Raw genomic sequence first — 17,804 nt, 5'->3', positions numbered from 1 at the left:
GAATAATCCTAAAAAAACTATAATCATAAACAATATATTCATAAATAATTTTGTCATAACTTTGTGTGCTCTATGAGACCGTTATTGGAGAGGACCGCATAGTCGCTCAATGCATGTATAGGCTACACATGCCTTATACATTTTGACATATTTTGCTCTGTTCACTGATAGTGGCATTCGCATGATAAAGCGTTTAGGCTACAGGGCTCTAGACTCATTCAGATTTTTTATTTTCGTGACGTTCTCACTTGGTCGCACAAGCACATCATTTACAGTTTTTTTTTTTTTTTTTTTTTTTTTTTTTTAAACATAGCATTAATCAATGCATGCTGATGAACTTTTATCATCGTTTATAGTTACATGGTAACGAGTGTTCAACATTCAACCCGTTCTTTTTCATCAGTATTATTTGTGATTTACATTTTGTGAAGGGAATTCTTCTTTTGCTGTGTTATAAACTGGACTTTGGAGCTTTCACTTCAAATTCACAATCTTGGTGTCACGTTTTACAAGAAAAGATAATTGTCTTTCTTTTGCTTATATACCCTTTTCACTTTTTAACACTAAAACAAAAGATTGATTAATTGTTATACTTCATTAAAAAACACAACAATAAAACAGTAGCCTATAATGACAAACTAGAAACAAATAAGATAAGGCATGGCTCCACACCGACTAATAAATTACAGAATGTTTAGCAACAGTGAGGAATCAAATAAAATTCCACCGTGTCAAATTTGAACTCGCACATTCTCAAAAAATTGTTAAAAATATAAAAGTCTATATGCGGATGTTTGAATGAATTAGCTAAGAAAGCACGCTCTGCACTCCCTATAATTATTATAAAGCTGTCATTAGTTTCAGTTTATCGCGACTGAATCTTAGAACTGCTTCGAACAAATCGTTTGAGAATCGTTGGGAAATGAGGTGATATTAAATGCATATTTTGAGATAACAAAAGGGTTGTTTGACCTTGCATGCATGTAAACCTATTGTAGAAGACTCCCAAAACAATACTAGGAACCTTAGAACTTTAAGATCATAAAAATATTGAAGCAAAAAGTTTTCATAAACAAAAAATTTTAACAAAGCAATTATCGTAAAAACGCCATAACCTTTAAATATTGATACCCTAAAAATTAAAAATCAAAAAAAGGTAGAAAAATTAAATTTAGCATTTATATACACATTTAAAAAACTAGTTTTATTTTATTTTTATGTTTTTTAATGAAATATGAAAATTGAATAATGAAATTTAGTTTGTGTCTGCTTATTCTATTCATCAGTGTTTGAACCATTAAAGAAGAAACAGCATTTTCCGTATTTCATTTCTGGGTTAAAAAAACGAATGGACGCAAAAGTACACAGACGGGATTGTTTTGCCTCCAAAGTGTTTTTTTTTTTGAACTGGCACAAATGCGTCAGGCTCGTCTAAAGTGAACCGCCTCCATCAGTCTCAAGACTGGACGGGACGTCAAATACTCTCGTGTTTCTGAAAGAGTTCATGTGTTCATCTGACCTTTGCTTTATAGAAACACTGAGCTTCTCCAAAAACCATTCCAGCTGCTTCAGGCTTCAGTACACAACTGCCTGCAACCAGCGATCTGGAAAAACAGACACCGAGGAGGAAAAAACAATGTGGAGCTCAAGAACAAACACGAAAATAAACCGACATAACTGCAGAGAAAAACCCCATCTCACAGTTATATAACATCAAAAACTGCAGTATTTCAATCAAGTCAGACAAGTTCAAGCCATGAATGACATTCACACCTTTCTACATGATGTATTTCTGAGTGAAGCAGATGTTATCATGAACGTGTGTGTGCTGCACTGCTTGCTGGACAGACATGAGAGCATCACAACACGTGTCTCTGAGAGAGCAGGACGTCAGGATCCGGAGGGGAGCGCGTCACGCCTCCGTCACCGCAGGAGCATCTCAGCCTGGGACAGAGATAAGAGGCTGGATGACGGATGGGACGTCCAGTCCAGAGAGAGAAACCTCACAAAGAGCTCACTGTCTGCACTGCCTCCGAAGGTCAGGCCTGATGTCAGAGGGGCCCGAGAACACATTAAAAGAGGCTCCGGAGTCAAATACAGACAGACTGACACTGAGGAGATAACGTCAAATATGAATCAGAGATCTGAGCTGCAACTACAGCCGTATACAAAGACACGCTTCATTTTAAGAGCGGTCCACCTCTGAATCACCAGATCAGCACACTTCCCCTACACGCCTTCATATAACCAGAGGAGAAGGACTTAAGAGGATAAATGGAAAATCATGTTTAAAACTGAAATTTCCATATTTTTGGCTGCATTTATTATCAATGTATCAGTTCTGTGTTATCCTTCTGTTTGTTTTTGCCAGATAAACAGCATAATTAAATAAATATTACATATTTGAAATGATTATCAGTTTGTAGTGTAGTTTCTCAAAAGCAGCTTGACTGTAAATGTTGAGTAACTACAGTTCACAGCTGATGATGATGATGGTGTGTGTGTGTGTGTGTGTGTGTGTGTGTGTATCTCTGAGCGGCTCTCTCGCAGGACTAACACTCGAGTGTTGATCCGGATGGTGTTCAGTGTCGCTGTGTGTCTTCACAAGCGCTCCTGTGTGCAGATCAAGCATGAGCTGTCTGCGGTCCAGCATCTGAACACCTCCTTTAACCTGTTAGCATTAGCGAACGGAGCATGGAACAATCATAAACACACATGATCAAAAACAACGCTCTTATCTTAAGGACATTAAAAGGAGAGCCCTGGCGAGTGCACTACTGCACCCCAGAGAGCTTCAGGTGATTGAAGATCCCACACCTGTCTCTTCAGCTCTTTCTGCGCTGCTGTTTGTGTTGAGATGAGCGCAGGATCAGACAGACATCACGGTAGCTCTGAATCAGCGAGTTCTCACGCAGAGACGCACAGCTCAACGACACCAGAACAACCAGACTCCCTCACACCAGATCCTACTGCAGCAACACCATCAGGCTTTATCCTCAGAGATTTAGCTGGATTCCTGTCCCAACATGAGCGTTCATAACACTAAACTCACTGCAGCTGCACGGATTCTGGAGTTCCTGGAACGACGAACAAAAACACACTAGTCTGCCCTGATCTCTGATTTTTCTAATGTAAATTCATCACAGCAGCACTCAGAAGCAGCTCTTCATTTTACTGAACGCTGTTCAAACATCGCAGCCGGAGTCCTATGGTTACCATAGCAATGACCCATAATTATCTCATCAGCACAATGATGAAGTCAGTTAGTTACTGTTGCTCCCTCGGACAAATGAACTCTTACAATGACAGCCGTCAGTGTGAAAACCTGTCACAAGATCTTCTTGAACTGTTTTGGACACAGAAGGAACACCATTCAAGTAGGAATCAAATATGCCATGGAGGGATACGTGCAAGATTTTAAAATCCATACGGTGGGTATCTCGAAGCAGGGTTTACAGATCACAACGCAAGCGGGAGAAGCCTCATGTTACATTCGTCACCATCGCGGATGACAACATGCAGGATCAACACCGTTCATGTACCGCAGAGTAGGGGCTTACCAACAGGACAACTGCCGTCAGTACAGAGCTCAAATGCTCACGACTAGCAGCTAGACTTTACTCACAAAGCACTTTTGCTTAGAAAATCTTCAGGACAAAATCCTCACGAATACAGACTTCACTGGGCAGGAAAACACGGCAGAAAGTCCCAAAGTCCCAAAACAGCATGTTCTCCTCCCGTGAAGACTCTCCTCCGCGTCTCGAGGTGTTTCCATTTGCATCTCATTTGGTTCTAAGCGGCTCTGAGAGACGAGCTTCTAATTAAGCCACCGGCATGCTGGGGAATTGCTGAAAGCTGTCGAGCAAACAGGCAGATTACAGAGCGCCCTCTGGAGACCCTCAGACACACATCCAGACGCTGAAGAGCATCATAACAGGACACACACTCAGGTCCGGCTGTGGCTTCTCTGAAGGGTCAGGATCAGGGGTCAGCGGTGTCAGGACGTATGAGTCTGTGTGTTCTGGGATCAGTATCACACAAACACACCAGCAGACGGGGACAGTGCTTCTCTGTTTGCTGACACATCTGGGCTTCAGAGAGAAGCGTCGCCACACATATTTATACTGATGCTCAACTCCAGTGAAACATCACTTAATAAATCCTTGTCTGACGATGGACATTACTGTATACTGACCTGGCTGAGAAGCCTTTTCTCTGACAGTATTTCAGTAATATGTCATGTGTTTCGTATCAGCTGTTTAAAATCTGAATCAATGCCAGAATTCTTTTTTTTTCATCTAATTGGTCAAAAAGTCTCAAATGGCTTGCGCACACACACACACTGAATCATTTCCAGGAGAGTCTTACAGCAACACATATATCACAAACTCACACACTTAACCAGAGATGTGGATTGCACACACACACGTTGTGTTTTATGGGTTCATTCCGTAGGTGAAATGGTTTTTCTACTGTACAGTCTGTATTTTCTATCCTCTTACACTACCCCTCACACATAATCCTGTGACTCTGAATCGTTCATGAGTAGTCGACGACCGATATATCGGCTGATAAGTTTTTCTGTTTGCCCGATGCGTTCGTGGTGGGACTTTTATTTTGACTGCCATTTTGAATTTTATTTTCCTGTCGTTGTAACAGTTCTAATTCAGATGTCTGTCTAATAATCAGATAGAAAGGTTAAACAAAGGAATTAAAATGTATACAAAAAAGTATTACAAAGATAACTTTTATATTGTTAGTAATAGAAAGGCAAACATTATAATACTTTCTCGTTTGCCGTCAGCATTCAGCAAACACGCTTTTACATCATTTAAACAAATCTTTGAAAGACTAATGAACATCTAATTTCAAAAACCTTGCGAACTTAGTTGAATCCAGCTGTGAGATTGTGTGAAGTGTGGATGTGTTCTCTGTGTGACGGTCAGTGTGTGTGAACTGAATGCTGACCGGAGGAGAGTTCAGCTTCACTGACACACGCAATCAACAAACTTTAAACTCGTGATTTCAAATTATGCTGTGCTTCATGCTTTTGCCCACGGTCATGTTCATGTCATTTCCTCTGTGTGCTGTGTGTAAAATGAGTGTTCCCTGGCTTTATTTGAAAAAAATTGATTCCCAATGCACACAAACGTCCCAGAACACTGAGTGCCCTGCTGGTTACAGTGTTTACTTCCTTTATATTTACATTTTTATTAAATATTTGTTTATTTGTGAAAAATACTTTGTCACCTAAAGTGTAAGCATGTTTATTTTACACATTTTTTTTTTTTACGCATTTCAAATGATTTCAAATTTCTAAAAATACAATGAATAAAAATGATTCATTTAATTTACACATTTTTTTAAGGTAAGTGGTTGCAATCAATTTATTTTAGCTACATTTAAATAAACAAATTTAGTTGACTAACTTACGATTTTTTTATTATTATTAAATGTAGCTGAAATAAATTGTTTGCAACCACTTACCTTTAAAAAATTTAGTATCAATTTTTTCAGTGACATTAAATAGAATTATATCGGCTTTATATCGGCCATCAGCCATCCTGCTTTACAAGATATCAGCATCGGCTGTTAAAAAACAATATCGGTCGACCACTATTCATGAGTGTGTCTGTTCGTTCACATCTTACCCTGTATTGATGGAAATGATTTCAATCAGCGGATTCTTCCTGATCTTGGGCAGATCCAGCCGCGCTCCTCCCAGACGCTTGCCTTTCTCTTTCTTCTGACCCAGCAGACGCACGGAGTGACCTGCAACACACACACACACACACTCATCACACACTCATCACACAAGGAACAGAATCATCACACCGCAGGCCATCAATACAAGCTGATGCCCAAGAGAAGATAGAACAAAACATTGTACTCCGTTCCAACAATCACACATTAGCATCAGGCCACGAGAGAGAGCGAGAGAGAGAGAGAGAGAGAGAGAGAGAGAGAGAGAGAGAGGAGGAGAGAGGTGCAGAGAGAGAGAGAGAGAAGAGAGAGTGGAGAGAGAGGAGAGAGAGAGACGGAGAGAGAGAGACGAGAGAGAGAGAGAAGAGAGAGGAGAGAGAGAGAGAGAGAGAGAGAGAGAGAGAGAGAGAGAGAGAGAGAGAGAGAGAGAGAGAGAGAGAGAGAGAGAGAGAGAGAGGAGAGAGAGAGAGAGAGAGAGAGAGAGAGAGAGAGAGAGAGAGAGAGAGAGAGAGAGAGAGAGAGAGAGAGAGAGAGAGAGAGAGGCATCTGTGTGAGCAGTAATCTGGGGAAGCTGTTCTGTAATATCATCAACACAAGACTCGTACACTTCCTCACCGAGCACAATGTCCTCAGCAAAAGTCAGATTGGATTCTTACCAACTTATAGAACATCTGACCACATCTTCACCCTACACACCCTGATCGACAAATACATTAACCAAAACAAATCCAAAATATTTGCTTGCTTTGTAGATTTCCAGAAGGCCTTTGATTCAGTTTGGCATGAAGGTCTGCTGTCAAAACTTCTAGAATCAGGTATTGGGGGTAAAACATACAACATTATAAAAACAATGTATTCAAACAATCAATAAAATGGAAATAAAGGAACAGAATTGTTCACTCAAGGGCGGGGTGTGAGGCAGGGCTGTCCACTATCACCGACCCTCTTCAATATCTACATTAATGAATTAGCAACAGTCCTAGAACAATCAGCAGCACCTGGCCTCACACTACATGACTCCAACATAAAGCTCTTGTGTTTGCAGATGATCTGGTTCTGCTGTCTCCAACAGAAGAGGGTCTACAGCAAAACCTAGACGTCCTGCACACGTTCTGTCAGACCTGGGCCCTGACCATTAATCCAAACAAAACTAAAGTACTAACATTCCAGAAGAGACCCAGAGTTCAGGGAAAGAGACACAGCTTCACCACAGTAAAAAATGATTCACTTTATTTACTCAATAAAATTGTCAACAGATTACAAGCAATATTATTCATTAAATTTAACACATTAGAATTAATCAAATGAGATGCTTACAAGCAACCATTCAAATGAGTAAAATAACATGAAAAAAATTAAGTAAAATTTACACAAAAATATTGGTTTCGTTGGACAAAAAACGAGAAGCACCTGGCTGCAGCCTGCAGATAGAGGTGGGGTTGCACGTGTCACCCTACCTCGTACCTATAGTTGGCGATCAAGAAACACTAATACGCATGCACATGCCTTTTTTACAAATTCATGTTTTTGTTGATTACATGGAGACGATACAGGCATCATGTTCAAATGCTTATGTTTTCAAGCCCCCAAAACAGAGTTATTGAAGACACCTGATGTTAACACACAGAATCACTGAAGGAGAAAAATCAATATTTTGGTTACCATTACGGTGGTCAGTGTTTGCTTTAGTTGGGCTCTTGACCCTTAAGCTTTTAAACAGATTTTCTTTGGTTGCTGTAGTTGTGATACAGCAGCTAGACAAGCCAAGAAAGAATGAGATCGTCATCATCATCATCATCTGTCCTTGATTTCTGAGTTGGGTGTGTCTTACCGATAACAGGTGTCCTGTGGTTGTACAATATAATGTCTGGTATTTTCCACATAATCAGAGAGATTCTTAGAAGCGCTTCTGAACAAAACATTTTTAAAAAAGAAGAAACTCTTTCATTTAGGCACACAGACATCAAGAATCAGGCTGAGGACCTCAAGAATGGTGACCATCAAAAATTCTGGGTGCCACCAATCAAAACTCACTTATGGTTCCCATCATGCTTTGCAGCATGAACAAATTACGAGCTGAATTGATTTATACTTATTCTTACTATTTTCTTTTATTTTTACTTTTTATGCAATGTTTTAGTTTTTAGTAAATGAGTACAGATATTCAGGTCAAATGATGATTATGTAAAATCATAACCAACACCACCTGATAATCTTTACTCTTAGCTTATCTAGATGTTATAACTCAGTTAAAACAGCCATACAAAATATAATATTAAAAAATCAAGGGTCAAGAGCCCAATTTACCCTTTTCTCCTTCAGTGATTCTGTTCGTGAACTTTAGGTGTCTTCAATAACTCTGTTTTGGGGGCCATAAGACACAAGCTTTTGAACATGATGCCTGTATCATATCTATGTAAGCAACAAAAATGTGAATTTGTCAAATGGTTGACATCATGTGCATGTATATAATGTTTTCTCAGGGTGTTTCATGATTGCCAACTACTGGCCTGGCATGCATAACATAGTACTCTTTAGCATAGTGTTGTTGTTTTTTTGTTTTTTTTTGGTCCAATGAAATCAATATTTTTGTGTAAATTTTACTTAATTTTTTCATGTTATTTACTCATTTTGAATAGTTGCTTGTAAGCATCTCATTTGATTAATTCTAATTAATTCTAATGTGTTAAATTTAATTAATAATATTGCTTGTAATCTGTTGACAATTTTATTGAGTAAATAAAGTGAATAATTTTTTACAGTGTAGAATATGCCACAAACTACACATACCTCGGGCTGAAGATGAGTGCAGCTGGTAAACTAAATTTGGCTGTGAATGAACTGAGAGAGGAAGCGAGAAGGGCCTTTTATGCCATCAAAAAATCTATCCAAATTGAAATACCAATTCGAATCTGGCTCAAAATATTCCAATCAGTCATTGAACAACATGAGACAACATACAGAACTACCACATTTTGCTATAAGTTTGATTGCATAATTGCTGTTAATAGCGTTAATTGTCTGTTTGTTTATGTCTTTTATTGATTTTTCTGAACATTTCTGCCGTATGCACATAAACTGACAGTCACCACTGATAAGCTACTACTAAATATTGTAGAAACTTAATTTTCTGTAAAGTTGCTTTGTAATGATTTGCATCATAAAAAACGCTTTACAAATAAACTTGAATTGAACTTAAATTGAACCTATTGCATTATATGGCAGTGAAGTGTGGGGTCCTCTCCTGAATCACGAATTTGAAAAGTGGGACAAAAATCCGATTGAAGCCCTGCATGCTGAGTTCTGTAAGAGTCTCCTCAGAGTCCAGAGGAACACTACGAACAATGCATTCAGGGCAGAATTAGGCCAATACCCTCTACTAATGCACATTGAAAAACCAGCCATCACATTTAGGAAACTCCTAAAAATAAGCCCAACTCTTACCATTTTAAAGCCCTTAAAAACCATGAAGTGAACCCTGAAAAAAAAGCCCCCTGATTCAGATGATCCTGAAGCTGCAGAAGCAAACTAACAACAGCCAGCATCAGGACTCTGAAATATCCATCCACACAATTCAGCCCAAACAAATAATAAAAGCACAAAAAGAAAATTATTGGACTGAAACAACAGAAAAACAAAGTAAACTTGAATGTTATTTGACCCTAACACAACTGCAGAATATCTGAGTTCAGTGAAAGACTGTAAATGAAGAAGACAGATGACGAGGTACAGACTGAGCAGTCATACTCTGACTATAGAGACGGGCAGATATCCACAGCACTGAACACATCTGCCCTTACTGACCCACAGACACACTTCCTCACCGCTGCTCTGACTATCAACACATTACAAAGACATTTCATCCCAGATTTGAAACACTTTACCCTGACTTCAAAACGTTAAACAAGAAAACACAACTTCAGTATTTATTAGGTGAAAAACAAGACTGTATCTTACTAGCAGCACAATACACTGATGCCTGTCACAAAAAGAGGGAGGAGTCAACAAATCAGTGATGCGCCTACACACACACACACACACACACACCACAAACACACACCACACATGCACAACACATTGAATTATAAATTGTTTGTAGAATTCTAAAATGTTATTTGTTCTACTTTTTAAATGTATACACATGCATGTTTTTGTTGCATATACTATATATATCTGTTCCAGATTCAGTGTAAACACTATGCTTTGGCAATACATTGTAACAATTGTCATTCCAATAAAGCACATATTGAATTGAATTGAGTGTGAGAGAGAGAGAGAGAGAGAGAGAGAGAGAGAGAGAGAGAGAGAGAGAGAGAGAGAGAGAGAGAGAGAGAGACTATCCAGTCGTGAGCGTCTGCAGTATGTCGATTGAGACAGACGGAGCAGATATTGAGACGTGGCCCTGAATACATCCCCATCATTCAGAGTTTAGAGCAACAGAGCAATGAGAAGCCCTGAGCTGAGCCCTGCAGATGTTCACACACACACACACACACCTCACATTACAACATGTAAATGAACTCAGATTCCAAGAGATGACGAGAGACGGAGATCTCTGAGGACTGACACACTCACACACAGAAACAACCTGATCCACACACACACACACACAATCCCTTTATTCACACAACAATAAACAATTATTCTGATCATGATTTGAAATAATCCTAAATAAATGAATAACAGGGTCTGTGACAAACATCTTGAGCATGATGTCTCTGCACAGAGGAATTGTGGGAACTGCATTGACTTGGCCCTGACACATACTTGTGTTATCTGAAGTGATTTTCTGCAAACACACACAAATCATCAACTGTATCCAAGAATATAATTTAACACACACACACACACACAGTATGATCGTTAACTCACAACTCACATAAACCACTCTGACTTCTTCCACAGAACACAAGACAGCATACCTGTCAACGTTTTGACTACCAAAATATAATTAATTTTACATTAATTATACAATTATCAAACAATTATATTCATTTAGTAACAAATATATCTTAGTGTAGGCTATATCTTTAGAATTTTATAATTCATTATCTTCTTGTCGATCCACCAGTTCACATTTACAACTGTGTGTTTTCTGCATAAAAATAAGGGTTGTTTCAGCTTTGGTCTAAACAAAGAGAAGAAGGGCTTATTGAGAAAATGCTAATTCATTCTCTGTCAGCAGGTGGCGCTTTTCGCCGGGAATAAAGCCGTTTCCCCGGTAACCGCAGTAAACAAAGCAGGTAGCACCTGACTTTGAAACTTACAGCGCTCATATTTAATCAATTAAACACCCTTTTGAAGTGTAAGCTATATCTCATTTACATGTATATTTAGTTTTTTCACTGGAGCACCACCGGAGCTTCTCCCCCGTTTCATTTCTTCCAGTGATCATCGTTTCCTTCCCGCAGGACTCCGAGCTCATATCAACAGCATCACTGGGCTGCAGGTTGCCAAACCGAGGGAACAAATGGGTTAAAATTTGTATGCATCGATCGTGAGAAATTTTGGAATTTGTTGCCATGATTGTTCATATAATGAGGTTTGGCCCACACAAATTATGTGAGTTTTACCGGAAGCAAATGTAGCAAACATGTAAAATCCGCCCAGTGGGATATTTTTTTTTTTTTTTAGAAAGATTACAAATACGGGAGAAATGAGGGAATATATTTAAATGGGATGATAGCGGGATAGAATGGTAAAATAAGGGAGAATCCCGGGAAAACAGGTATGCAAGACACTCTTCTCCGTGTGACATGTGTGCTACTAGAACTATACTCCCGGTCTTCTGAAGTCAGCTGACGCTTCTTGAGAGAAACTCTTTCCCTCGGCAGCAGTGCTCTAACCTCAGCCACGGCTTCAGCAGTGAACAGAACAGAGCCAGCGTCCCTCTCTCTCTCTCTCTCCTGATAACAGGTCTGAGTGTGTCAGAGGCTCACATGACTCCACACACACCTCCGCCTCCAGTAATTACAGCACTTGATTTCTGTATCCAGACACACATGCAATCAAATCTGCTAAATAATTCACACAACCATCTACATGCAAATAACTGAAAGAAAGGATCCGAGGCCAGAGGTGTGACACGTAATCTTCTGATCCACGGCTCTGAGAGTCTCCTGTGTCTCGATCCTCTGGGAAACAGAGCAGGACAAAGAGACAGACGACATCCCACAGCAACCCAACCGAAAACACCATCAAACAAGCTCAGCAGACGTCTGAGACCTACAACACTGGAGCACTTCAGAAGTCATCCATATATGATCAGAGAAGAGAGACATGTTCGCTCTGCTCTGAAACACACAGCAGTCTTGTCTTTACTGACACGAAGCACAAACTCATCTGATCCGACACAATCAGACCTGCACAAGACTGTGATTACAGCAGTGCAACAGAGAACCAGGCTGTGGATCTGCTGCTGCATCAGCGCTTTCTGATCGCTTTAACCTGAACTCTGTTTATCCACAATAATAGTTCAGTGTTTTAGCTTTTACAGCTCATGTGGAACACATCTCAAAAGAGTCTAAAGTTAGCATAATTACTCCAAGCAGCATGCATCAACGTATTCACTCTCCATTTGTAACTGCCAGGATAAATGAGATGTAGCTGTGCACAGACATATATTTCAATAAAAGATAAAAATGAACATCTCGTCAGTAATCTTGGATGAGTATTTCTCCAAACTCACAGATGTGCGTCTATTCTCTTTTTCACACTGAAAGAGCAAAATAAAAAGGAATCGAAGGCAGAAGCTGAACGGTTCAGTCCATCAGTGATGACTGTGAGCACTAGCAGAGATCTGATGAGGGAAGCACGTTGAAGCTGGTCTTTTATTCAGATCAGTAAAGGCTCTGATCTGGTCTTTAGCCGTCGGTCAGTCATGAACGTTTATATCCATCCACCCTGAACACATGCGTCACGACCCTCGGCCATCAAACCAACACTCAAAACAAGCCACGAGTCACTGAGCAAGACCCGATGTCATCACTCACTAAACTCGACTCTCTAGAGCTAAACAACAGGAATCCTCGACGGCTTGTATCCTAGTGAAGGTCATGCAGTTCAGTCACATGAAGCAGAAGACCGAGAGGATCTTCTCATGCTTTATTTAGTGATTCAGACACATTCGAGGAACATCAGGCAGCACATGGCATCAGTCAAACAGATCTGGTGCTTTACACTGGGCTTGTTCTAGTGCATTCTGGGATTGTGTTCACTGTGAAGAATGTGTGTAGAGTGGGCGGCACACTAGGATATGATCCGCCCTCTACCCATAATAACATTTCCTCCAGTGAGAAAGTGTTCTGGTGTGAATCAGGAGAGAAATCTGCACAGATCAAGCAGTGTTTAAACAGCTCTAAACAAATATGTGTCTGGATTCTGATGTGAGAGACAACAGGAGATGCACTTTTTCACTGGAGGAAGTGTTATTATGGATTATAGACTCTGCATCTTAGTTAAAAACCGTCTTAATGCTGGATGTGTTTCATCTTTTGTCTTCTCCAGATGTTCACTGATGGACTGGAGTGCTGTGGATTACTTGTGGATTATTGTGATGTTTTTATCAGCTGTTTGGACTCTCATTCTGACGGCACCCATTCACTGCAGAGCATCCATTGATGAGACACTGATGCAGTGCTACATTTCTACAAACCTGATGAAGAAACACACTCATCCTGATCCTATTCCTGTAAGTGTGTGACACACAGAGAAGGTTCAAGAGCTCTCTTCACAGCTGATTTGAGCTGCAGGTTCTGATGTGGGTCTGCTGCTCCTCTACAACGCTCTGCTGCTGTATTCTTCTGTCGCTGTGGGGGGTGAGATGCTTCTTCCTCTTTCATGTGGCTGTAGTTTGATCAAGTGGACAGACAGAGACAGCGGTCAGCCTCCGGTCTCCTCCTGACGCTCACAGCAGGAGATCTTCACCTCGAGAAACCTCTGATCAGATGAACAGAGAGCCAGAGAAACAGCCAACTCCAAACTCCTGCTAACAAGGCTCTTGTTTTACCTTCAGTGTTGAGTCTGCTGCAGCTGTTCAAAGAAACAGAGAGCTGTGTGTGTGTGTGTGTGTGTGTGTACTCGCTCATGAAATGCTGCACTAAAGTAACCTGTCAAAACATGCCTTATACTTTGAGCACACAATCAACACTTTTGTTAGATGTTTTGTCTCTCCCATGATGCAGTGTTTCTTCATCATCATCATCATCATCTTGTTACTTTGGGACAGACAGTTGGAGCAGAAGACAAAGACAAGCTATTGATCATCTCTGTAATAATGTGCACTAATGAACTGATACAATTTGGAACATGTATTAAAGTAAAATGGTGAAATGTTGATTTCTGTTTGTACTTTAACATAAAAATAACACACACACACACACTCATGCACACACATTCATAAAATCACACACACACTCACAAACACACTCATATGAGCGCACACACACACACATTCGCGCACACACATATTATTGTTTTATTTTTTATACAGGCCTGTCTATTTTTCAGCATGTCATGTGGGGCTATAGCACAGCACATTTCACACAAGCCGCTAATTCTTGTTTCCCTCGCAGCGCAACATGTTTTACCATTTCAGGAAAAAATATCAGTCGATTTGGGAAAAAACATTAAGGAATGAGACCAGGGATGGTCTGCTAGGGTCAGGTTGCTAGGGTGTTCTGTGTGGTTGCTAGGTGTGAAGAGTCCTCATGACTCTGTGATCTGATGGTCTGTAGATATAAACACTGCAGGACCAGACACACTCGGCTTAAAGTGCAATTAAATCAACAAACAAATTAATAAATAATCTTTTGTCATGCTGATTTCTGGCATTTTAAATCAGATAAACAACTGTCACAATACTGGGCAAAAAATGCTAGTACTGTAGTTTTAGTTAGCAGGGGACCATTACCCAACAAACCACACCCAACTACCCAAAAAACACCGAGCAGCCACATGAGCCTGAACCTCAGCTCGTCCAGCAGATGAGTTAAAGACATCTGACCACGTTTAGAGGATAACACCACACACGACAGGAGGACACCGCTTCTTAAAACTGACAACAGCAATACAACACCAAATACTCCACATAAACCACTAATAATCAGAACAATCAGAATCAGAGTCCTCTGCCTGTTAGAACAGTTCACTGGCTCTTAGCACAGCGACTAATGACCTGACGTGAACACTGGAGGATCTGCAGCCAAACACACACACACACGCGCACACACACACACAAGTGTTTTCAAAGTGTTTTCACGCACGCACACACACACACACACACACACACGCACACGCATACACGCACACACACAAACACGCACACACACACACGCACAAACACACACACACACGCACGCACGCACGCACACACATGCACGCACACACACACACACACGCACGCACACGCACACAAGCACGCACACACACGCGCACACGCACACACACACACACACAAAAGCACTCACGCACGCACGCACGCGCACGCACGCACGCACGCACGCACGCACACACACACGCACGCACACACACACACACACACACACACACACGCGCACACACACACACACACACACACAAGTTCATCACAAAACAAAAGTCCAATAAAATGCATATGATGAGCTCAGAAGAGAACACATGAGAGGTCAAACAGACAGACTATACATGCACAAAAAGACAGAAGTGTGTGTGTGTGTGTGTGTCTGACCTTTGATAGCCTCGTCCACGACCTCCACCACTCGATCGATCTGCTGGACCTACAGACACACAGAGAGACGCTGTGAGAACTTCATTCAGAGACTCTGCAGGAGAGCGCTGTGCTGTCATGATGGTGTGGAAAACATTAGGACACATGTCTTTCATCATTAACACTAATTGAATGTGATTTGTGATCAAATGACATTGATCTCTGATGTCAGAACGTCACATCAGTAAACAGCAGCAGAGCAGTCACTGCTTTTGATGACGATATTCATTACGAGCCTATTAAGAAGTAGTCTGATGAAGGCAGAACCGATAGATGTGTAATTGTTTCTTTCCAGCAAATAAAACTGGGAAATGTGAGGGATGACTGACAGTTCCTCAGACGAGACTGTCGTGAGGATGATGATGCTCTTCAGCAGACAGAAACACACCACTGCATGAATCATTTCACGTAAAGCAGCACTGCAATACCACAAAATATCATGTCCCTGTATTTGTACAAAAAAATGCACAAGTACACTTTTCATACATGCGGGACAAAGTGCTAAAGCCACACGCAGTGCTGCAGAAGAAGACAGCGCTGTGTGTGTTTGTGGTTCACGGATGATGTTGATGGTTTGTGTGATTCTCTACACCTGCGGCTGAACAGCTGTAATCTTGAACTGAACTGACGCTGCTCTTTGTGCTGATAGACGATAGTATCGTGAATCAACTATAGTCAGAGATATCACATGATTATTATTATTATTAATACTACTGCTATTATCAGGCTAGTATTATCATCTAATATAAATTAGGCTCATTTGTTCCATCATACTTCTTTAGGTGTTTGAGTTGGTGAGTGCAGCGGTCAGTCAGAGGTGCTCGGACGGGTCATCGCTCAAACAGAGGAGTTTAGTTGTTCAGAACATGCGCTCGCAGATGCTGACTCATCATAAACAACAGAGGGGAGATGTATGTGTGATGTACTCAAAGATTCATTCATCATACAGTGTAGACCGCTTCACTGATTATAACAGGAGTGTTTTTAAAGCACATAATCCAGACTGAAGTGAGCGATGATGTTCTTTGGTATTGTAGATGCTCGTTTTCTGAATAACTGAGGAATATCATGACATCCATATGCTACTTGACTAAAGAGATCTAATATGTAGTTAATAGACAGACAGACAGGACGAGATCCAGAGTCCGCTGATTTCCACATCCACACCCGTCAACGCTGCACTGCTTCACAGTTCCAGTCTAAACTTTCACAGAGAGAGAAAGAAGGCACTCAAGAGAAAGGAAGACAGAATGGCAAATGGAGTGAGAATAAAGAGACCTGTAATGGTGAGATTCAGCTGGAGGCACCAATCTTTCCTCCGCCGAGCTCATTTCTGCATGGAGGCGGTGAGATTGTAGAAGCCGATCTACAGTATTAAAGGGAATTCGTGTCCATTGTGTGGCGCACCCCGCGGTTAAATGGCCGGCCCGAGGCCACCGGGGCCATTAATTCAGCTGTACTGTGTGCCGAGAGACGGAGCGCACACCCGGGCCTCCACCGGCTGCAGTTACATGCATCAAAAACACTGGAGCAGAAATCAATTCTGCCCTAATGGGAGCCCAATCTCAGGCCACTCTGGCAGCGCTGCTGGGAGAACACACTTCAGCTCAGCGCAGCGGGCCGGCTCTCAATGCAGCTCTCCAGAAGCACGTCAAAGAGCCAGAAGAAAGGTAATTTTATTGAGTGAACTCTTTCATGTGCTGGCAGAGATGTTTGGGAGCGGCAGGAGGTCGGTCTGTTTAGCATTACCGGAGTGTTCCTCCCTCGGCTGCAGTTTTGTGCTTTTAATCCAGCCCCGGACCGAAGAACTTCAAAATCCGATGTGTGATTCCCCACAGCTATTGTTTTTAAAGCAAACTACTTGAAAGCAACGAGGGACGAGCCGCATTCACAAGGTAGTCTGTTGTCTAGACAAAACAAAGATGAGCTGAGGCAACTTCATCAAACACTGCGAGAGCTCTGGACCGATCCGGGCTGTGCTTCGATCCACTCACGCACAGAGGAGCTGAGCTTGCCTTGGTGTCTGTGGAGACTGCAGTCACGCTCCTGCTGCACTGTAACGCTGAGCCCCTGACAGAACTCTTTGAGACGGCGTAATTCTGTTCGGCAGGGATCTGGAGCAAAGGCCCGTCTGGACCCTCACAATGGTTCTCCTGCAGGTGACCCGCTGCGCTGAGAGATGGACAGAGTCCATCACTGCTCTCCCGATCAATGCGGCCTTTCACAAAGCCTCTGTCTGGATCTGGTTTGTCTTCAGCAGTGAACACAGATTCTGTCTGGAACCGCGACAGGCCACAGCTCCAGTCCATACAACACCATCACTAACATTACTAACCAGCACCACCGGGATGTTTTA

At 41.4% G+C, this 17,804-nt stretch overlaps 1 protein-coding gene across 2 annotated transcripts in view; it reads right to left on the bottom strand.

The window, feature by feature from the left end:
• Nucleotides 1-17,804, bottom strand: part of cdkal1 (CDK5 regulatory subunit associated protein 1-like 1) — a 247,966-nt gene that overhangs the window by 132,504 nt on the left and 97,658 nt on the right. For both annotated transcript variants that reach the window (XM_042740258.1, XM_042740257.1), the window contains exons 6-7: nucleotides 15,410-15,458; nucleotides 5,652-5,772 (exon numbers count right to left, since the gene is read on the bottom strand). In XM_042740258.1, the coding sequence (XP_042596192.1) occupies nucleotides 5,652-5,772; nucleotides 15,410-15,458 (170 nt within the window). The remainder of the gene's footprint in view (nucleotides 1-5,651; nucleotides 5,773-15,409; nucleotides 15,459-17,804) is intronic.

The sequence above is a fragment of the Cyprinus carpio genome, chromosome B16 (assembly GCF_018340385.1).
Source record: "Cyprinus carpio isolate SPL01 chromosome B16, ASM1834038v1, whole genome shotgun sequence".
Taxonomy (NCBI): domain Eukaryota; kingdom Metazoa; phylum Chordata; class Actinopteri; order Cypriniformes; family Cyprinidae; genus Cyprinus; species Cyprinus carpio.
This window is presented reverse-complemented; position numbering and strand designations above follow the sequence as displayed.